The following is a 23,479-nucleotide window of genomic DNA, read 5'->3' on the forward strand; positions in this document are numbered from 1 at the left end:
AGTTTAATTTCGCCATCTTTGATGCAAAGTCCAATATACGCATTACCAGTTCGAAAAAATGCGCACTTCTTTACAAAAAAAGTAAAACCTGCCTCTGACAACATCTTTAACACCGTGTTTAACCTCTTTATGCTTCACCTTTTGTGTTCGCAACAATCAGTACATCGTCTATATAGACTACTGCATAGGATTAGGCTAAATTCTCCAAAGCTCGCGTTATTGCTCGTTTAAAAATAGAAGAAGCGTTCTTTAGGCCAAATGGCATTGCTTACCATATCTAATGTAGAAAAATATTTTATTTGTATTTGCATTTAGTTCACGAAAATTGATACACACTCTGTCGCTGCAATCCTTCTTCTTGACTAATAACATTGTGATTGCAAATGAATTATGTAGTGTCCAATTTCCTACAGGGCCATTTGTTTCTTTTCTCTTTCCCCTTTTGCTAGTTCCGAAAGCAATTAGCTTAAGAGTGGCTTATCTTTAATTCGGTCACCTAGCGGCTGCACTTGCCGTTGTCGCATGAGATCGGCTTTGATATATGCCCAGGCCTAGTCTGAGTACAGCTTACTCTGAGAACAGCAGCCGACCAAATAAGTTCAAGTCGAGTGCGTGAAATAAATTTATATATTTTGCTGAAAATATTTTATACTGAAGTTAATGTATAAAAATACATTTTAAATATAATAATATCAGTTCAAAACCGGCAAATATACGCATAAAATTCATTTCTGTGAATTTCAAGTACATAAAGTGGCCAGGTATGAAATTGCTCATTTTCTTATGAACAATTTATAACCAAATTTTATTACAGTGCCTATTTCGTGCCAGTGCCTTCTTATATTATATATATTGTTTGGAGAAAATTCCTGCATGTTTATAGCAGGAGAAAATCCCACCCCAAATATGCACACGAAGTTTTGGCAATTTTGTGACGTCATGGCAAACGCAGGGCTGCGGCCGTTTTAGTTATGTGGAGCTGCGGTGCCGCTGCTCTACCTAATTCTTCGCCGCTTTGGTTGTTTGAGCGCTGACTTTGATTAATTAGCTCTGCTTTGGATATTTGGTGCAGCGCTGCGCAGATTTTCGCTATGCTTTGGAAGAATTTCGACCGATGAGCTGGAATAAAAATATGAAAATATATTGGATATTTCTGAACCATCTCCACGGAAGAAACCGATGCCAACTCTTTATTGACCAATTTTCCGAAAAATGTGCTAGGTCTTCACAAAGTTTCGTTCTGCGAACCAAACTGGATCAGACGTATTAATATTAAAAGTGACTAAAAAGAATTGATATAAAAGTTTCCATTATTTCAATAATTCGGACGCTGTGTCGAATTATGCCACTAATTTAAATGCTTTCTCTTAAATTTTCTTTTTTTAATGGAAATACTTAAAGTAAATTTTTTTTTATTAACTTAAATTTTATAAAATTAAATAAGGAAGGATCAACAGCTAATTAATTAATTATTGGTAACTTTTTTTTGTGCTTAAATTTAAACTCATGGTCGAAACAAAATGATCCTCTATTTTATAAAGATTTTCTGCGGTCATTGAGCTCAACGACGGCGTCGCCGGGTGAGTGAGTTTTATTTGATTTTCCCCTATTTATACCCGTTACTCGTAGAGTAAAAGGGTATACTAGATTCGTTGAAAAGTATGTAACAGGTAGAAGGAAGCGTTTCCGACCATATAAAGTATATATATTCTTGATCACGATCAATAGTCGAGTCGATCTGGCCATGTCCGTCTGTCCGTCCGTCCGTCTGTCCGTCTGTCCGTCCGTATGAACGTCGAGATCTCAGGGACTACAAAAGCTAGAAAGTTTAGATTAGGCATACAGACTCCAGAGACATAGACGCAGCGAAAGTTTGTCGATTCATGTTGCCACGCCAACTCTAACGCCCACAAACCGCCCAAAACTGCCACGCCCACATTTTTGAAAAATGTTTTGATATTTTTTCATTTTTGTATTAGTCTTGTAAATTTCTATCGATTTGCCAAAAAACTTTCTGCCACGCCCACTAAAACGCCTACAAACCGACAAAAACTGTGTTTAAGACTCTCCTCTCTTCCACTAGCTGAGTAACGGGTATCAGATAGTTGGGGAACTCGACTATAGCGTTCTCTCTTGTTTGAATTGAATTACTTAAAATTTAAAATACATTTTTTTTATTAACTTAAATTTTATAAAATGAAATAAGGAATGATCAAGAGATAATTAATTAATAATTAATAACTTTTTTTTGTGCTTAAATTTAAACTCATGGTCAAAACAAAATGATCCTCTATTTTATAAAGATTTTCAGCGGTCATTGAGCTCAACGACGGCGTCGCCGGGTGAGTGAGTTTTATTTGATTTTCCCCTATTTTTATTTATTATTTTTATTTAATGGTCGATCATAATTTGTTTTATTTTTTAATTAAACCGTGCATTATTTCCTATATTTTTCATTATTTAAAATACTATTATTTACTTATATTTTTTATACCCGTTACTCGTAGAGTAAAAGGGTATATTAGATGTTTTAAAATTTTTCCATTTTTGTATTGGTCTTGTAAATGTATCGATTTGCAAAAAAACTTTTTGCCACGCCCACTCTAACGCCCCCAAACCCAAAACTGCCACGCCCACACTTTTGAAAAATGTTTTGATACTTTTCCATTTTTGCTTTGGTCTTGTAAATTTCTATCAATTTGCCAAAAAACTTTTTGCCACGCCCACCCTAACGCCCGTAAACCGCCAAAAGCTGTCAGTGTTGAAATTGCTCTTTCGCACATCCACTAGCGTGGTAACGGGTATCAGATAGTCGGGGAACTCGACTATAGCGTTCTCTCTTGTTTTATACATATCCTGTTGATTTTTGTTCATTTGAAACCGTGCACTTAAAGTATTGTGAAAAGGTGCTCCCATGAGTAGGCAAGAACCCCGCCCCATCCGTCGATGTAGTTAGAGCAAATGCTAGAAGTGCACACTGCCGAGCTCTGTCATGACCCTGGCTGCTCAGCTAGGAAGAATTTAAAAAAAAAAAAAGTAAAAGGGCTGCACACTACACAATTGGCGCCCAGCGTGTATAAATGTGTTAGTTAGCTTCGCGGCTGTTTTCTCGCATAACGCACCCATTAAATATCAATTTACTTTGTGTTTCAAACTAGGTTTTCTTTTTAACAAACATTTTTTAAGACACTCGGAAAATCGTCTTGTGGAATATTGGTTTTAATTTAAATTTACGAATTAAACAACACAAGCGAACCTGAGATATGAATTTTATCTTTTAGTAGTTTTGTACTCGAGGAGTACGGATTTAATATTGTTAAATTGCGATTGCAATTCGGATTGGTCTACCAAATTAAACCGTCTCTAAAAACATCTTCATGTTTAAAAGTTAATCTTTAGTAACTTTGAATTTGATTTTGAGAGTCAAGCTTGGATATTTAGATTATTAGAAAAATTTTGATAATCTGACCGGATTGATACTCACCTTTTAATACAAATCGGACAATAGAACAATATATTAGAATTCAGTAAGGATACAATGTATTGATTATACATTTGGCGTTACATTGGCTTAACTTATGTTTTAGGTTTCGGCATTTTGTAAAGCGACAGACCCCTAATTTTTATGAATTTGTTGGATATACTTTTATATTATTGAAATGACAGTTTATCGCAGTAATGAAAATGCGGCTTTTGAAATCCCCATTCAAGATCCGTTCTGTGGACTTTGCCACGAGGTAATGGAACATATTGATTTAATTGCAGTTTTGCCCTGCAATCATAAATTCCACAGCAAATGCGTTGTAGACAGTATTAAAGCTTCTCCGCTATGTCCTTTATGCAAAAGTACTTGTACTTCAACCCAAGGTAACTTATCTGAACAATACACTGGATATTGGGATCTAAGACGCTACGGTTGTCAGCGAGGCTGTTCCACCTTCTCTTAATTGGATTAGGGATTCCTCGGTTAATCCCAGAGGCACCAATAAAAGAGGTAGAGGAGCAACTCCTAGGAGGGGTATGAATACTCGAGCAGTAATTCGAAATAATGACAAACTTCCTATCGAAACCCGTCCAACTGTTGTATCCAAAAACAAAGAAGATACTCGCTCTTCTGTTTTGAATAGAGATGACGTCACTCATCTCGTTAGAGAGGCTATCGACTATCTTGACTATCGCTAGTCAAGACCCACTTTTTCAATCCTCGAACCTTGAAAGGCGGTCTAAGCTCAACTAGCTGCCGTAAATATAAACCGAGCAGAACATGTTGAACCACATCAAAGTTTAAGACCCAATAATAGACCTTTCATCGTGTCTCCAGCTGCATTATTTTCACTTAATGGTTTAAGCAATCCACAAGATATATCCAGCTGCAGTCGTTATTCAAAGATGGAGGATTAAAGGCATGTCAGCACAGGACTTTCTCTAGCGAATTCGTTCTTTGGTAGTCCAGAACTTGGGTACAGCTTCTTTGCGATAATCTACACTTATTGTTCTCGGGAAGGGCCAATGATTGGTTCTGGCGGTTCCACCGCTCAAATCCTAATTTTTCTTGGGAAACATTCTGTAATGAGTTTCGTAAAAAGTTTGAAGATATCGAAGACGATATTGACGTCTGGGAATTAATCAATTCTCGAAAACAGGGTGATCAGGAATCTTTTGAGGATTTCCAATTCGATGTAGAGAGATTGGTAGGCCGACTTAGCAAGGAAATTTCTGAACGTTCACTCGTACGAATTCTTATTCATAATTCAAAATCTTCCCTTCGTTATGAGCTTATGCACTTGGGCATAACAAACGTAGCCAGTTTTCGTGACGAAATCCGTACTCACGAGCAATTCCATAAAAATTTGCGAACACAGTCAATCAAGTCCAAATTCGAAGCGCGTCCGCGTATAGCAGAACTTGCAACTGAGGTTGATGAACAGGTTTCCGAGAATGTTTCCACTATTCAACACAAGTGATTGATGTGCTCGTTTCGATGACTGTTTAGAAAAGAGAGCTATCTTTTGTTACGGTTGTGGGGCTAAAAATACCTTCAAGCCCAAATGTCTGATCTGTAACCACCAGGAGAACTACTAGAGGGATGCGGCAAACATAACCCACTTGTCGCATCCAAAGTAATTACCGTAGATAGTGGTGCTCAAACAGACTTCAGTCAAGTCGCAGAACAGAGCCAACAAAATTTAATTAAAACCGGAATAGACCCCCACTTGCCTTTTCATTTACATTTAGCTAATTACAAAGCCGCTAAGAAACATATATTTGCTGAAGTTGACAGCATTTATTTAAATTTGAGACCAAAGCGATCTACCTTGCGTTTGAGAACGTTTTGGAAAAAGATTAAATCTACCCGCAAAAGATTAGTCTCGGCAATGATCTCTAAGTCCCATAAGCGACTTTACACCGATCTTAAGCTAGGAAGAAACCAATATAAAGCTTTGTTGGATTCAGGCGCCACGATCAGCTGTGTGGGAAATGAAGCTGCTGCTGCTCTTAGAAACAGCCCTCAATTTCGAAAATGTTCTGGAGTCATCCAAACGGCTAATGGCTCTAACTGCCCAGTGATCGGCAAGTTCGTTGCCGATATTACATATCGAGATATGACCAAGCCTGATCTGAGTCAGGATGTTCATTTAGGCGTTGATTTTTGGCGTTCCTTTGGACTATTAGATCAGTTGCTAGATCCCATAGGAGAAGTATCTGAATTAGATACTGGAGACGATGCTCAAACCGAACAAATATGCACACTTGGAATGCAAGACAGCGTTTTCGTCTTAATTCCGTCATCGCCAAGTTCCCCTCATTCGATCAGGAAAGTTTAGGCCGAACTCACTTGTGCGAGCACAGCATCGATGTAGGCAACGCAATTCCGGTCAAGCAAAGGCAATGGCCAGTCTAACCAGCCGTCGAGATAGACATGTTTAAGGAAATAGGAATGGAGCAGCAACTGTCTTTTAGTTAGACGTGGCGAAATGTTGCGTTTGTGCTTAGATTCGAAAGTCGTAAAAAAATATACTCGGAAAGATGCCTACCCTCTGCCACATATCGACGGCATCTTATGCCGGCTACCTCCTGCTCTATACATACCAGTTTCGAATCTAAGCACAAACGTGCACGTCTAACTAAAAGACAGTTGCTCCTCTACGGACATGAAGCATGCTTTTTGGCAAGTTCCGCTTGAAGAAAAATCTAGGCAATACACCGCATTCACAATCCCAAACAGGCCCTTGTACCAGTATGAGGTAATGCCGTTTGGACTGTGCAATGCACCCCTGACCTTATGTAGGCTTATGGAAAAAGTAATACCACCACATTTGCGAACCAGCGTGTTCGTTTATTTAGACGATCTCCTTATTTTATCAGACGACTTTGATTCCCACATGTTCCTTTTCAAGGAAGTCGCCTTATATCTCCGGAAAGCCAACTTGACTATTAATATACAAGTCTAAGTTTTGCCTGCGGGAGATTAAATATCTCGGTTTCATAATTGGCCAATTGAAAACCGATATCGGGAAAATACACGCTATCTTAGATTTTCCAATTCCCAAATCAGTAAAACAACTGAGAAGATTTTTAGGACTCTCAGGTTGGTATAGGAGATTCGTTGAAAACTATGCCGCAATTAGCTTTCCACTAACTGAGCTTCTCAAGAAAAACAAATGCTTAGAGTGGAATGAAGCCGCAGAAGAAGCTTTCAAGAAACTGAAATCCAGTCTAACTACAGCTCCAGTGCTTAGGTCTCCCGATTTCTCTAAACCATTCATACTTATTTGCGACGCTAACACCCATGGTCTTGGCTGCGTATTAGCTCAAAAGAATGAAGAGGGCGAAGAGCTACCTATCGCGTTTATGTCGGAGAAGTTGTCAAAGGCCCTAAGAAACTACACTGTCACTGAGCTTGAGTGCTTAGCCGTAATCCGGGGCATTAGGAAATTTCGCGCTTATGTCGAGGGTTATTCTTTCCAACACGCAACTGGTGATGCAACGCAAGAAGCAGAGTCATGGAAATTATGGATACTAACAGCTCTCACTAAAGATATTCTTATTTTACGTTTTTGGGGTACCCTAGGTAGTACTAACCTATAACGGTTCCCAATTCAAATCTGATTTTTTTGAATCGTTCTTAACACGATTTGGCATTAATCATATGTGTACAGCTGTCTATTCGCCACAGGCCAACGCCAGTGAAAGGCTAAATAGATCAGTTCTTGCGGCAATTCGAGAATATAGTGGTAATGACCATTCCAATTGTGACATCTCTCTCAACGAAATTAATCTTCTGTCTGACGATACTTCTCTTAAACAGCAGGACGTGATTCAGATTGCTATATCTGACGTTACCACTCGCACTTATAATCTACGCTGCCGACCAATACAATTCAGTGTGGAAGCCAACGTGTATGCTAGAAACTTTGCCCTAAGCAATGCTGGGAAAAGATTCAACGCCAAGCTGGCACCTGTGTTCATTCCAGCTAAGGTTAAAAAGAAATTAAGTTCTACGTATTACGAACTGATTAATGAGTCGGGTAAATCAATAGGTGTAAATCATTTAAAAGACTTGCAGAATAAGCCTAAAAAGAATTAAGGTGGAAATTGTACTTTTTTCAGTGAATGCTTCTGGTATTAAAATCTCTGCAGCATTAACTGCGGTGTAGTGTCTAATTTCCTTACAGGGGCATTTGTTTCTTTTCTCTTTACCCTTTTACGCTAGTTCCGAAAGCAATTAGCTTAAGCGTGGCTAGCACATCGTTTGTGCGCGCCGACACCCACGCATGTTTGTCGACTTCGGCTGCACTTGCTGTTGTCGCATGATCGGCTTTGATATATGCCCAGGCCTAGTCTGAATACAGCTTACTCTAAGAACAGCAGCCGACCAAATAAGTTCAAGTCGAGTGCGTGAAATAAATTTATATATTGTGCTGAAAATATTTTATACTGAAGTTAATGTATAAAAATACATTTTAAATATAATAATATCAGTTCAAAACCGGCAAACATACGCATAAAATTAATTTCTGTGAATTTCAAGTGCATTTATAAAAAGTGGCCGGGTATGAAATTGCTGCCGCTGCTCTACCTAATTCTTCGATGCTTTGGTTGTTTGAGCGCTGCTTGGATTAATTAGCTCTGCTTTGGCAGCGCTGCGCAGATTTTCGCTATGCTTTGGAAGTATTTCGAACGATGAGCTGGAATAAAAATATGAAAATATATTGGATATTTCTGAACCATCTCCAAGGAAGATGCCAACTTTAAAAAGTTTCGTTCTGCGAACCAAACTGGATCAGACGTATAAATATTAAAAGGGGCTAAAAAGAATTGATATAAAAATTTTCCATTGTTTCAATAATTCGGACGCTGTGTCGTATTATGCCACTAATTTAAATGCTTTCTCTTAAATTTTCTTTTTATACCCGTTACTCGTAGAGTAAAAAGGTATACTAGATTCGTTGAAAAGTATGTAACAGGCAGAAGGAAGCGTTTCCGACCATATAAAGTATATATATTCTTGATCAGGACCAATAGCCGAGTCAATATGACCATGTCCGTCTGTCCGTCCGTATGAACGCCGTGATCTCAGGAACTACAAAAGCTAGAAAGTTGAGATTAAGCATGCAGACTCCAGAGACATAGACGCAGCGCAGGTTTGTCGATTCATGTTGCCACGCCCACTCTAACGCCCACAAACCGCCTAAGACTGCCATGCCCACACTTTTGAAAAATGTTTTGATATTTTTTCATTTTTGTATTGGTCTGGTAAATTTCTATCGATTTGCAAAAAAACTTTTTGCCACGCCCACTGTAACGCCCACAAACCGCCCAAAGCTGCTACGCCCACACTTTTGAAAAGTGTTTTAATATCTTTTCATTTTTGCATTAGTCTTGTAAATTCCTATCGATTTGCAAAAAAACTTTCTGCCACGCCCACTTTAACGCCTACAAACTGTCAGTGTTTAAGACTCTCCTTCTCCTTTCCACTAGCTGAGTAACGGGTACCAGATAGTCGGGGAACTCGACTATAGCGTTCTCTCTTGTTTTTTTTTAATTTTGTTTATCCTTATCCTTTTAATTATAATTATAATAATTATTATATAATTGAAATGAAGGTTTAATTGTTTTTTTCTTGTGGGTCTGTCGCCGAACACCATGCCGATCCTAGAACATAAATAGTAAGGTAGCTACTATATAGCTTATATATTATATATATAGTAACATATCCATTCTACACCCACAACTCCCCAACTCACACTTTCACATTAATGTCTAAGTACAAAGCCACACATACTATTGTAACAACTCACACGCACACATTAATGTCTAAGAACAAAATGTAATCAAAGATCGAGAGCCCTTCGATTAAGCTTAGCTGTCATTTACGCACAGCATCATATTCCAAAGTCTAGACTCTGTGGCGAGCCAACGTCGTCCCCTAAACATTCGATCACTTGGCGAAGCCAACTGAAATAACAAATCGTAAACATTTGACCACTTGGCGAGGCCAACTGAAATAACAAATACTTCCGCCCACGCAATGGTCTCAGGATTCTCCAATTACTCCTATTTTTCGGGAGCTTCTCTCATATTTTTCGAGAGCTTCTCTCTTAATAAACAATTATAACTTAATTTTCTTAAACTTCACTCTTAATCACTTCACTCTCAATCTGCCTATATAAACGCAAACATGTCCCCATAAGGCAGTTCAGTTCTGAGTACGCTATCAGCCCATTTCAACATCGAAATCAATTGTCCAACTAAGTGATAATCCAAAGGCTCTAGTTCTTCCTCTATTGGAATAAATAAAACGTTTAATAATATATCACAAGCCAATCGTGTTATTTTTTTTATTAAACGTTCGGACTGAATTCGTAAATATATATATTTTCTCCGGTGTTGTCAAGGTAGGGAGGGTGTAGAATAGGGTAAAATTAACATCTCATACCCTAGAGTCAATCGGAACCGAATGTTTCTGTCAATAAGCCGGTATCTATCTTTTTATTGGAACTTACAATATTTATTTCATTTTTTTTATACCTATCCTGTTGATTTTTGTTCATTTGAAACCGTGCACTTAAAGTATTGCGAAAAGGTGCTTCCATGAATTATAGAGTAGGCAAGTACCCCGCCCCATCCGTCGAACTAGTTAGAGCAAAGCTAGAAGTGCACACTGCCGAGCTCTGTCATGGCCCTGGCTGCTCAGCTAGGAGGAATTTAAAAAAAAATAGTAAAAGTTTGGGAGGTGTGTGGGCGTTAGAGTGATTGTGCCATCATGGGTCAGCAAACTTGCGCTTTGTGTATGTTTCTGCTTGCTTGCTGAATCTCGACTTTAAAGCTATTCTGTTTCTGAGATCTCGACTAGTTATTTTCCTTGCTGTAAGATGAGCTCTCCATCCGAACGTGGCATTGGGCGTATTTGTGTCCGATTTTCCCACAAGAATGGCTTTTTATCTGTGACTGCGTTCTTATCTTCTTACTTTCGAGCCAGGCAAATATCCATCGTATTCTTGTTTCCGCTTGTTAAAGGCAAAAGCATGCAGCTGCCGCTGCAGCTCATTACGCGTAGTCACGTTGGGGGTGAAGACTCAATGCAACAAATTATGATCATCTTGTGCCATGTGGGCTAACGTTATCGATACCGCCATCTCCCCCATATTCTTGGCTTTCCACTTGGATAGTAATAAAGGAACTATGCGGCTGCCATACTTTGTATAGCTCTCTGCAGATTTGGGACGCCCAATTAAAACGTTCATCATTACAGCTGTTGTCTCTAGGCCGCCGAACCGCTGCACGAATAATTTCTTGAACTGCGACCAAGTGATACCAACAAAGCAAACTTGAGACAACCACTGCGATGCACTGCCTCCGAGCGCTTTGTTAAAAGGAATTAGCAAATATTCGACCAAGCTTGATGGCTCCGAAGTCATACGCTAACGTCGTCCGTATTTCCAGTAACGATTTCCATTTCGTTACCAGCGACAATACGGTACTCCTGTACGGTTCACGCATTATCTATACGGCCAACGAACACCAAAGTCATTGACTTTGTCGCTAATAAAAATGTAAGAAAGTAGTAATCTCACCCGTGCGTTTTAAGTGAAGATAGCTTATAAATTGGTTTTAATTCGGTCAAAGATTAAATTGCTTTTTCAATTGACAGAGCAGTGCATTACGACTCCGGACTCCGATAATGTGTTTAGCATCAGCTTTGCTCTAGACTTTGCTGTCTATAGAGGGATTCGGAATGAATGTCTTGAGCTTTACTCTGATCACATCCCAAAATCATCTGTCACAAGCCTCACATCCTTCAGCGAAACACGAGCCTTTCACGTTTCCAATTTTTAGCTTGTCAACTCTCCCGATGACATCAATGACGATGTCGAACTGCTTGGACGGAACTAACATAGGTCCGCAACGTCCCAAACTTCGCCAACTCACCTCAGGCGCTTTAAAAACCTGAGCTTATTAACTTGGTGAGGTTAAATAGATATTACCTCGCAGATTTATAAGATTTCATGATTTAGTCGGCAAACGCACTTATAGTCGTACTGAAGATGAATCTATTTGATGCAAAAGCAAGTATTTGGATGAGATGCTTCGCAGCGCTGAACCCACCAAACTGTACGGCTTCAACCTCTGGATATCTACAAGGAATATAATTTCCCATACAGAACGCTGACTATACATGGTGCAGATCTGACTCAGAAATCTCTTTAGCTTTTCGGAAAAGCTAGAGAAATGCTTTTATTAATTTGACCTTGCCAGGTGAAAGATGTAGAAGAAACCCCGCCTCTTCTAAATGCTCATTTCCAAAATGCATAACCGATCCAGCATCTAAGTCCAGAAGAAGGACTTAAAATCATAGGAAAGCGCCAGGCTTTAACGGTATTGACGGCTCTCTCAATGGAAGTTTACTGTGATAACGATGATACCAAAACAGGGAAAACCGGAGATCCTTGTCGAGTCATATCGACCGATAAGGTTGCTACCTACATTCTCAAAAACATTCGAGTAAATATTTCTTTGCAGAATTATGAGAGTAAGGAGCGTTCAGGATGCCATTGCGGTCCACCAGTTGGGTTTTAGGCACCATCACCTTTTTTCTTCTGTATTCCTTGATGTTAAGGAAGCTTTTGACCGCGTGTGGCATGAAGACTTACTTTATAAGATAAAATTTCAACTCCCGAATGAACAATTTTTTCTCCTGAAATCTTACCTCCTTAATAGAAGCTTTATAGCCGTGGTGAAAGGGAAAAGGTCCAGCTTAAAAAGGGTTCATGCTGGAGTTCCTCATCGAACTTTCCTGGTTTCCTTGTTATATACACTCTTCACTTCAGATATGCCATGTCTTAATGTAGCGGGCACGCTTTTGGCTGCCTTCCTCGCAAACTCAACCTGTCCAATCGAAGTTCCTGTCCAGGAACTTCTGGACTCGTACGGCAAGTGATCAAACAGATAAAACATTTCCATAAATTGAAGAAAGTCGGAAAACTGTAACTTTTCATTGAGGGGAAAGATCCTTCCTAGGGTTGAGCTTCACTCCGTCGGCATCCCACAATCTCCCCAGGAGCAGTACCGATGCAATGAAGCAGTACCGATGCACATCAACCACCTAGCAGCCTCCTTGGCTAATCCGATAAGAAGAGGAACGCTTAAACGATGACGATCTCTGGAGAAGAAGATAAAATGTCTAAAGAATAATGTAATTTTAAATCCATTGTTATATAAATTGTTATCTCTGTTTCTGTTATGTACTCACGTCATCTTCTCCCATTTTCTTTTACTTAACGTATTATAGCTATTAGGGTGGTTGATTAACGTTTTAACAATTATATATGTATACACCCCTCAACTCTCCAACATAACGATACTAAATATTAGAAGTGCCTGAAAAAGAATTAGATTTGTACCGTTCGTCAGCCATTAGACCTCACTTCCCCACGAGTTTAGTTGTCGTTTTATCGTAAAACGATAGGCCCATTTTTCATACTCGCTACCCTTCATACGTCCGTAGAAAAAAAAGGACCATAGCAAGCCGTGCAATACGATTTGTTATGACTGTCTGTCAACAGTTTTTGTCATCATTTTAGACCTACTGGACATTTCGCGTCTGCACCGCCTATTAATATGTATTCACCTACTCATTTATTAGTTCTTGCATTCACATTATATATTTATTGAAAAATATATTGTTGGCTATGGCCATCTGTAATAAAAAAAGAAAAGTTCGAAGATAAAAATGCTACATTAATTAACCGCTACCGGTTTCCTCAATTAATCGGTTCTACACTTGTTTTAGGATTTGTACCGTCTAATAATAATAATGTTGATCAAAAATATCAATATATTTCATGAAGAAATTCTCCAGAAGAAAAATAAACTCTAAGAAACTTAGATTCCTAGATTATTTCTATATGGATGTGTTGCGTACACCCTTTTCGTGCGATCGTAAGACTTTCAAGACTCAAAACCAGAATCTAAAAGCAGGGGAAGGGGTACCATCACCGCGTTGACTTAGTTGGATTGCGACAAAGAAAATGCAAGTCGACAATAAAAGAGTCTCCGATGACCCGGTCAGCGGGCGCAATAGGTTGCAGAAAGAAATGAAAACCCACACCAGTTCTGGGCACAATTCACCGACTCCCAAAATAGGGGAAAGTTAGAAATATGATTCCTAGGTGGCATAGAAGACCAATAGATCAGAAAAAGCTCTATGCCGGTATAAAAAGACCGTGGCCCACAGATAAAATAGTCAGTCACTACTCGGGTAAACACCCGTAGTCAAGAAAAAAATTTCGACAAGCAAGGATGCAAGGAAGACTATAGTTCCACAAAACTCTCAGGATGGGCGGCAAGGAGTCTAAAGCCTCCGACAACACAGCAAATGTGATCAATACCTAGGAGGTTGTCGACCACAAGCAGGAAATAGCAGGGGTACAGTATACCCTGGAAATCATCGCTGCTTTATTGATCTTCCTGGCTTTATTAAAGCTAGAGAAAATGTACAAGAGATCAGTACAGCGGAGGAGGAACCATACATATAACCATAAAAATACTAACGGCAAAACAATTAAATAAAGAGCAAGTGAACCGGTGCATTGTCGTTAATTTGAATATCAGCGAAAACAAGCAACACCGTAGACTTTCCTAACAAGTGCTTACTCCAAGTAATCTGAGAGCAGAATAGCAGCCAAAGCGTGCCACAAAAGAAAAGAATACCATCTCATTCATTCATTCATATATATGCCTTCTTCACTTTGGGTATTTTTTTTATCTTTATTTGTGTATATCTTATTATTGTTCGGTTACAATTAATTGGTGCACGAAGGTATATGTATGTATAACTACATCACTACATATATATATAGCAAAACAATTATAACTAACTTATCATAATTGTTGTATGCTAACCTTTTAATTCTTTTTTTGCATTACACATTACACATGGCACAAGCCAACAATTTATTACTCAATAAAATTATGCTACTATTGTTACTACAACAAAATGAGTAGGTAAACATGACGAGAGAAGTGGAGTAAGTCAAAAACGATGACATAACTTTTGACGGACAACCTTGACAAAAGGGGATGAAGGGGAGGGAACGTGGCCGAAACAATGCCCGATCGTTTTTACGAACTTTATCAGGCACTACTAATATTTATTCTCGTTATGTTGGAGAGGTGAGGGGCTTTCCAAGATCCACGACCCAAAGTCGACTAGCTTACGCTGGCATAATGGTGCCTGAACATTGGATGCCCCTCCCTCGGCAAGAGTCCTTACCCAGGACACAGGCACGAATACACCGACGTAACAGAATTGGCGCCCAACGGCAAGGATTTGTCATATTTGTTAAGGAATAGTGTCGGCAAACAAACCGCGACGACAAAAAAGAAAACATACAAAACTACAGAGAGGAACTGCAAGACTTCCCACACCAGAAAAAAACAGCAGCGGCAGCAGCTACGACAACAACAACAGTACCAGCGACAACGGCAGCAGCGGCGACAACACCTGACCTATACCAACGGCAACAGCAACAGCAGCTGCAACAACAGCAGCGACGACAGCAGCAGCACCAGCAGCAAGGGGCCGTCGACAAAACGCAAATCTAGACGATAAAATAGGAACATGTGAGTAGGCCTTCTGTCTAAAGTGATTCGCCAATAGAAAATAGCTAAATAAATAAATTCTGCCGATATCTAAAATCAAATTTAAAAAAAATAGATGTGAATATTTTTAGTCGCTGAGAAAAAAATATACCCAACGATCATTTTTCATGTATAGAGGGAATGACAACGCCTCGTGAGACGAGGAAGTGTTAGAAGAGTATAAGAAACTTGTAGAAACAAAAGTACAAAAACAAGCCAATAGGGCTGCACACATTCGGGACAGCATTCTCGACGATAGGAATTCAGGAAGGCAGCAAGTGTTAGGAATGCAAGCAGAGCAGATTGCAAATATGGAGGCCGCCATAGACGGTGCGCTCCAAAGGCAGGGAGAGATATTCGAAGAAAAATTAGCCGCAATTGCGCGGAAGTTAAATTTGCTTAAGGGCAAAACTTCAAAAGTCCAGATACGATAAGTCCGTGACTTTTTGAATAAAATATATTTTTTTCGTCAAAGAAGCGTTTTATTTCTCAACATAATCTCCTTTTAGCTCTATACATTTAGTCCAGCGTTTTTCCAATTTTTTTATTCCTTCCAAATAATAGGTTTTCTCAAGGCCCTCAAAATAGTCGTTTGTTTCTGTGATGACCTCTTCATTTGACCCGAATCTCTTACCGCCGAGCCATTTCTTCATGTTTGGAAACAAAAAATAGTCACAGGGGGCTAAATCTGGAGAATATGCTGGATGGGGTAGCAGTTCGTAGCCCAATTTATGAAATTTTGCCATGCTGACTACACACGTGTGCACCCGTGCATTGTCCTGATGGAACAGCACTTTTTTTTCGCCAAATGCGGTCGTTTCTGCTTCAAATCAATATCGAATCTGTCCAAAAGCTCTGAATAATATTCGCCGGTGATCGTTTTACCCTTTTCAAGGTAATCGATGTGAATGATACCTTGTGCATCCCAAAAAACTGTGGCCATGACCTTGTTGGCCGACAGACCCACCTTGGCCTTCTTTGGTGCACGTTCACCCGGAGAAACCCACTGTCTTGATTGTTCTTTGGTCTCTGGTGTGGTGTAGTGGATCCATGTTTCGTCTACGGTAACGAAACGGCGCAAAAATTCGTTTGGATTGCGGTTGAACATCGCCAAACACTCCTTTGAAATGGTCACACGGTTGCGCTTATGGTCGTGTGTGAGCAATCGCGGCACCCATCGCGCGGAAAGCTTTTTCATGTCCAGATATTCATGTAAAATGTGATGTACCCGTTCAGTTGAGATGCCTACAGCCTCAGCTACCTCACGCACTTTCATTCTCCGATCATCCAATATCATTCCATGGATTTTGTCGACGATTTCTGGCATGACGACCTCTTTTGGGCGACCTGAACGTTCGGCATCACTTGTACTGGTACGACCACAACGGAACTCAGTAAACCATTTCTTAACCATTGAAATTGATGGTGCAGAGTCCCCATAATATTTATCAAGTCTTTCCTTGGTTTCGGTGATGGATTTTTTACGCAAAAAATAATGCTTAATTAGCACACGAAATTCACTTTTTTCCATTTTCGTTAAAATTCACGAGATCGTCTGCTTTCAATGCCTATAAAACGCAAACCAAAAAACGCAGCTTTCTCAAAATTTTACAGTCAGCTGTTAATCGATAACTGCTGACAGGAGCAGTGTTGTATTTAGAGCAGGTGCGCGGCAAATACAAAAAGTCACGGACTTATCAAACGACCCTCGTATATCGCGAAATTCAAATTAGACCAGGAAGCGAGTCCAACGAACCTCTCGACATGATAAAATCCGTCCCGGAATTCGACGGGAATCAAGAAAATTACGTCCCCTGGAGACAGGCCGCAACTGCGGCATACAAAATATTTGAACCATACGAAGGCAGCAGCCGACAATACCAAGCTATCGGAATTCTGAAAAATAAAGTTAGATGACCAGCGGCCGCCGTGCTAGCCTCATTTAACACTGTGTTCAATTTCCATGCGATAATAATCTTCTAACAAATAAAACAGTTATGACACATGACGCGGCCACAGCAGCCGTCCTCAATGAACAACACAGAATTGACGCTTTACATGCGTTTGTATCTGGCCTAAAGAAATCAATGAGAATAGTCGTTTTTCCGGCACAACCACAGGACTTGTATTCGGCATTGGCATTAGCTCAAGAAGCCGAATCCAGTAACGATAGAAGTGTTTTCGCGGCAAACTTTGACCGGCATAATGAGGAAAAAAATTATAAACCGTACAATCAGCGGAATCAATCAGCGGAAACAGCAAAATTCATATAACTATATTGAACAGGATCTGGGGCAATTAGGAAAAATCCCCATTTCATAAAAACCCAAAGGGGAGGAGATCATCAAACAAGCTCGTTTAGACAGGAGTCTCGTCCGTATTTGGGAAACACCCAGAGCTAGCCACCCCCACCCGAACCAATGGAGGTCGATAACTCATCTCGGTCCAGGCAGCCTGCTACTTGGCAAAGGGGCCAATCTACACGGACTCAACAAAGAATTAACTATATGTCAGAACAGGGGTCAGGAGAGGAAGATTATAACCAGGTGGCACATGAGAGGGTTGAACGGGGTAGAATCCAATTTTCCAAAACCGAAAACGTTAACTTCATCCAAATAGAGGACAAAGACGTCCCACCGGCAATAAATGCCGCTTTTGATATGATAGCAAAAAATTGTAGAGCCTTCGCCGACACAGATGAACCCCTACCATACAACATAAATACAATGGCAACCATAAAAACAGAGGGGGAGCCGGTATACTCTAAATCATACCCGCACCCCATGGGCGTAACGGAATTTGTAAACGCAGAGGTTAAACAACTTCTAGCGAATGGCGTAATAAGCCCATCCCGATCGCCCTACAACAACCCGACTTGGCTTGTAGATGAAAACGGATTTGACCAAAACGGGGTAAAAAAGAAAAGGTTGGTTATCGACTTTAGAAAGTTGAACCAAAAACCGCGGATAATAGGTACCCGATTCCTTCGATTTCGACTATATTCAAATATGGGAGAGTCAAAATATTTCTCAACGCTTGACCTTAAAGCGGGCTTTCACCAAATCGAGTTAGCAGAGAAAGACCGAGAAAAAAACAGCTTTCTCGATAAACAATGGCAAATATGAGTTTTGCAGATTACCATTCGGGCTTAAGAACGCCCCAAGTATTTTTCAGAGAGCTATAGATGACGTTTTAAGAGAAGGAATCTCGAAGATATACTACGTATATGACGACGATATTATTATTTTCTCAAAAACAAAAGAGGACCATGTCAAGGACATACAGTGGGTCCTTGAAAAACTGCTTGAAGCAGGCATGAGGGTTTCTCAAGAAAAGTCGAAGTTTTTCAAAAAAAGCGTCAAATACTTGGGATTCATCGTGTTGCAAAAGGGTCTCCATACCTCACCTGAAAAGATGAAAGCCATAAAGTTCCCCGTGCCAAAAATTTTTTTTGATCTCAGACGTTTTCTGGATTCATCTGGGTACGGACTTGGAGCCGTATTATCCCAAGACAAGCGCCCAATTACAATGATATCGCGCACGCTGCGTGATAACGAAAAAAATGCGTTTAACCACCTTCGTAATTACATATATTGCGCGTCTACACCGACCACTCACTTTCGCCATCTCGGACAAAAATCCTAATGCGAAGATAAAACGTTGGAATGTGATTATCGAAGACTATGGGGCGAAACTATTTACACGCCAGGAAAAGAAAACCTAGTGGCAGACGCGTTATCTCGTCAGAACGTAAACGCATTAGAAGACTCATACGAGTCAGACGCATTATCTTGCAAAAGCAAAAGGGTTTGTAAAGACACATACGAGTCAGACGCAGCCACAATACATAGCGAAGAATCGCAGACTTATACCATCGACACAACAGACAATCCAATTAATTGTTTCAGGAATCAGATCATTATAGAAGAAGATAAAAATTCTTCAGTGGGTAACGGTATTCTCTTTAAAAACAAAATGAGGCAAAATCCGACCGGGAAAACCCTATAAACACCATTAAAGATGTGGTGAATGCGGAAGTCGTCAACGCAATACATTGCACACTTCCAATCCAAAATGTGAAGCAGATCTTGCGAGACTACTTCTTCCCAAAAATGCATCACCTAACAACGGAAACGGCATCTAACTGCAAGATCTGTTCTAGGGCCAAGTATAGTCGACACCCCAATAAACATAAAATCGGACAGACGATAATTCCTTCTTATGCTGGAGAAATACTCCACATCGATATATTCTCAACAGAACCCTCTTCCTTACGTGTGTCGACAAATTTTCAAAATTCGCCATTGTACAGGCAATCGTGGACATAAAGTCACCAATATTAAATATAGCCAACTTTTTTCCAAACACAAGAACCATCTATTGCGACAACGAAAGGTCACTAAATTCAGAAACAATCAAATCAGTCCTCCTCAACAATTTTAACATTTCTATTGCAAACGCACCACCTTTACATAGTAATTTCAACGGACAAGTAGAACGGTTTCACGGTACACTCGCGGAAATAGCCTGATGCCTGAAAATGGAAAAAGGGATAAACGACACGACAGAGCTAATTATAACGGGTGTTTTTTTTAGAGGTATAGAACTTTAAGTTGGCATTACTGTTCAAGATGGCGACCGATTTAACAGCTGTCAAGTGATTTATTCTCAGTTTGGTTTGGCAATTCGTCATGCGTGCTTACAAAATCCAACTCGTGCAAGAATTGAAACCAAACGATCATCAAGCAAGGCGTAGATTCGTCGAATGGGCCCAAAACGAGATTGCTGTTGTTCCCGATTTTTCATAAGCCTCCAAGATCTTGTGATTTAACACCGCTAGACTACTTTTTGTGGGGCTATGTAAAGTCATTGGTCTATGCGGATAAGCCACAAACGCTAAACCATTTGGAAGACAACATTCGCCGTGTTATTGCCGATATACGGCCAAATATGTTGGAAAAAGTCATTGCAAATTGGACGTCCAGATTGGACTACATCCGAGCCAGCCGTGGCGGTCATATGCCAGAAATCATATTAAAAATGTAATGCCACAAGATTATCTTTCATGTCAATAAAATTCATGTCAATCGAATAATCCATCGTTGTTTTATTGCAATTTAAAGTTCTATACCTCTAAAAAAAACACCCTATATTAGCAACTGCCAGGTATAATAAAACGATACATTCGGTAACGGACAAAAAAACAATAGAAATAATACACTCAACACCTGTAGAATTCGAGAAAAAAATCAGCGAGAAAATTCAACAAGCACAGCATAAGAGCTTGGAAACATCCAATAAAGAGAGGACAGATAAAAATTACCAAGTAGGCGATAAAGTTTTCCTAAAGTCAAACAAACGCTTGAGAAACAAATTTTTGCCGCTTTGCTCTGAACAAACTATCGAAGCAGACCTGGGGACCACGGTTCTTATTAAGGGGAGGGTGGTCCATAAGGACAATCTACGCTAAACACTCCAGCGAGATTATTGACTTTTTTCCATATTCTTCTTAGGCTACGAAATTATCTTTTAGTCCTCGTACTTACGACCGCTAGAACGAACGCGACAATAAGACTCAATGACTACACGATCGCGGACTGCATCCCAATAGAAGATGGCGGAATTGTCATCTGGGATTCTTACGGAAACCTACAGCACTCGACGAACATGACGACTTATGAAGACTACGCTGACCAGACAGAAACGATGACGAGGACATTTACGGACAACCACAGGACAACGGTTACAATGACGGACCTAACACATATTCGCAAGTTGATCACAACCTTAAAATTTCACCATAAAAATACTAGGAGCATAAATTTAATCGGGACTGCACTAAAAGTTATCGCCGGTACCCCGACTTTAACGATTGGGAGCAGGTAAAATTCAATCAGGAACAGCGAACAACGAACATGCAGCTGCAACAAATCAAATCCAAAAATTCGAGGCAGACAGGGAAACCCACCTTTTAGAGATTATCTTAGCTAAAAATAGGATTGTAATTACAGATCTTGAGAATATTTTAATGGGCCTAACCCTAGCTGAACTTAACGTTGCAAGTCCAGCGATACTGGGCGACTCCGATATTGGCGAATTGAAAGACAGACAGCCTACTGACATTAGCGTAATAGAATTATTAGAAGTATCTAGCATTAATGTTTTCCAAAATTCCGAAATTTTACATTTCCTTATTAAATTCCATAGTCCTAAGCTTAGGTGTAAAAAGATAACTGTCTTCCCAGCTCACCGCCATAAAAAGATCCTAGACTTCGAAAGAGGAAGCCTGGTAGCTGAATGCCCAACACGAAACATCAACATCGGCCAATGCAGGACGACAGTCGGTGCGACCTTCTGCAGGGAGCTCCAAAACGGCACCTGCGCCCAGCAAATAATTTCCGGAGCTATTGCTCCACGCTTCCGGGTCACTTGGATCCAATCACCATAGTTGACCACGGCACCCTGCTCATAAACGACGCCATGACCGTAACCGACGGTCAAGAACGAGAGCAAAAGGTATCAGGAACCCACCTGGTAACATATTCCTATAGAGTGGCACTCAACGGAACCTGGTTCATCAACCATCTGGTGTACTCGAAAAAGAAACCCGCTGTCTCGGCCATGGTCAACAACACGGCCCACCAGAACCGGCTGAGTCTCCCATTTCTCCACGAGTTAAGTTTGAGGAACGTCCACCACATAGGGTCCCTCAGAGAAGAACTCACTTCAGGCTCCCTCCTCAGCAACTCACTCGCCGTACTCATCGCCTTCCTACTGTGATCTACCGTCTGGCTCGGATACCATCACCTGAAGGTCAGGAGCCGAACAAAACCGGGAGCTGGCACTGATGTGGAGCTAGCAGGTCACGGGGACGGCGACCACTTAAAAGGGGAGAAGTTAGCCCAGGCGGTTCCCACGGAGAGAAACTGTCGAATTGCAGGCCACCATATCCGGTGGCTTGTACGCGCAGTGCTGACCTGACGCTTTGGAGACCGCGCTGCAGCGAGGCAGAGGCCTCAAGCTGGGAAACGGGTAGCTCTTTAAGTTATTCTAATTTTGTACTCCGGGGTTTAACAGTCTCGATAAATCAATTTAAACTCTCGCCCTAACGGGAGAGCGGGTAATGAAGATATCAAACTACCAACGAAGTAATTTGTTAACTTACATAATAATACATAATAGTTTTTATACCCGTTACTCGTAGAGTAATTATACCCGTTACTCATAGAGTAAAAGGGTATACTAGATTCGTTGAAAAGTATGTAACAGGCAGAAGGAAGCGTTTCCGACCATATAAAGTATATATATTCTTGATCAGGATCAGTAGCCGAGTCGATATGGCCATGTCCGTCTGTCCGTCCGTCTGTCTGTCCGTCTGTCCGTAAAAAAACTTTTTTCCACGCCCACTCTAACGCCCACAAACCGCCCAAAGCTGCCACGCCCACACTTTTGAAAAATGTTTTGATATTTTTTCATTTTTGTATTAGTCTTGTAAATTTCTATCTATTTGCCAAAAAACTTTTGGCCACGACCACTCTAACGCCCACAAACCGCCAAAAACTGTCCTTCGCACTTACACTAGCTGAGTAACGGGTATCAGATAGTCGGGGAACTCGACTATAGCGTTCTCTCTTGTTTAATATGACTTCTAGCTTCAAAGCGAATGGTCGTGTTTTTTTTCTGCGCTCCGAATTTATATTTGTTTTGCCCAATCCAGCCGTGGATTTAAATAAATTCTTAAATAATTTCATTTCGTAATCAGTACAAGTTAAAGTTCCGTTCGCTTCGCGAGTGAATCTTTTGTGATTTGTGCTTTATTTTAATAAATTAATTCAATCAGTTCTCTTTCCGTCTTTGCGTTTTGCTTATTCTCTCTTTTGTGCGTTGTCCGTTGTGCTGTTTGGTGTTGTTTTTGCACTTAACTGCACGGTGTACCCGCGCTCTCGCTCTCTGGCTCTTCCAAAATCTTAAATAGCAGACAGCGCTCTTGCTGTACATTTGCCGTCATGTAATAAAGCCTGAGCAGTTAAAAATTACCTGTTGGCTATGTGATAGATTGGTGCACACTAAGTGCGTTGGCTTCAACGGCCGAACAAGTGATGACCTAGAAAAAGGCCCAAATCTAAAATACTGTTGTGATACTTGCCTAGGTGTTGCGAATGAAATGAAACTCTTTATGCGCCAAACTAAAGGTGGCTTGAAAGGACCAAAACAGCCGATCGTTTTGGCGTGGCAACAGATAGTTTTGTCGAGCTGATGATCTTCTTTCCGCGCTAGATTCACTTTTTAATAGCCTCAAGCTATTAGAGGAATCTCTAAAGCGCAAGAAAGCCCC

At 40.4% G+C, this 23,479-nt stretch overlaps 1 protein-coding gene across 1 annotated transcript in view; it reads right to left on the reverse strand.

Moving 5' to 3' along the window:
* Positions 1-837: 837 nt before the first annotated feature.
* LOC120458931 (membrane-associated transporter protein-like) overlaps positions 838-23,479 on the reverse strand; it is a 76,704-nt gene continuing 54,062 nt past the window's right edge. The window contains exon 4 of the mRNA XM_039646786.2: positions 838-1,119. Coding sequence (XP_039502720.1) covers positions 938-1,119 — 182 coding nt within the window. The 3' untranslated portion in view covers positions 838-937. The remainder of the gene's footprint in view (positions 1,120-23,479) is intronic.

This window comes from Drosophila santomea, chromosome 2L (assembly GCF_016746245.2).
Source record: "Drosophila santomea strain STO CAGO 1482 chromosome 2L, Prin_Dsan_1.1, whole genome shotgun sequence".
In the NCBI taxonomy this organism is placed as follows: domain Eukaryota; kingdom Metazoa; phylum Arthropoda; class Insecta; order Diptera; family Drosophilidae; genus Drosophila; species Drosophila santomea.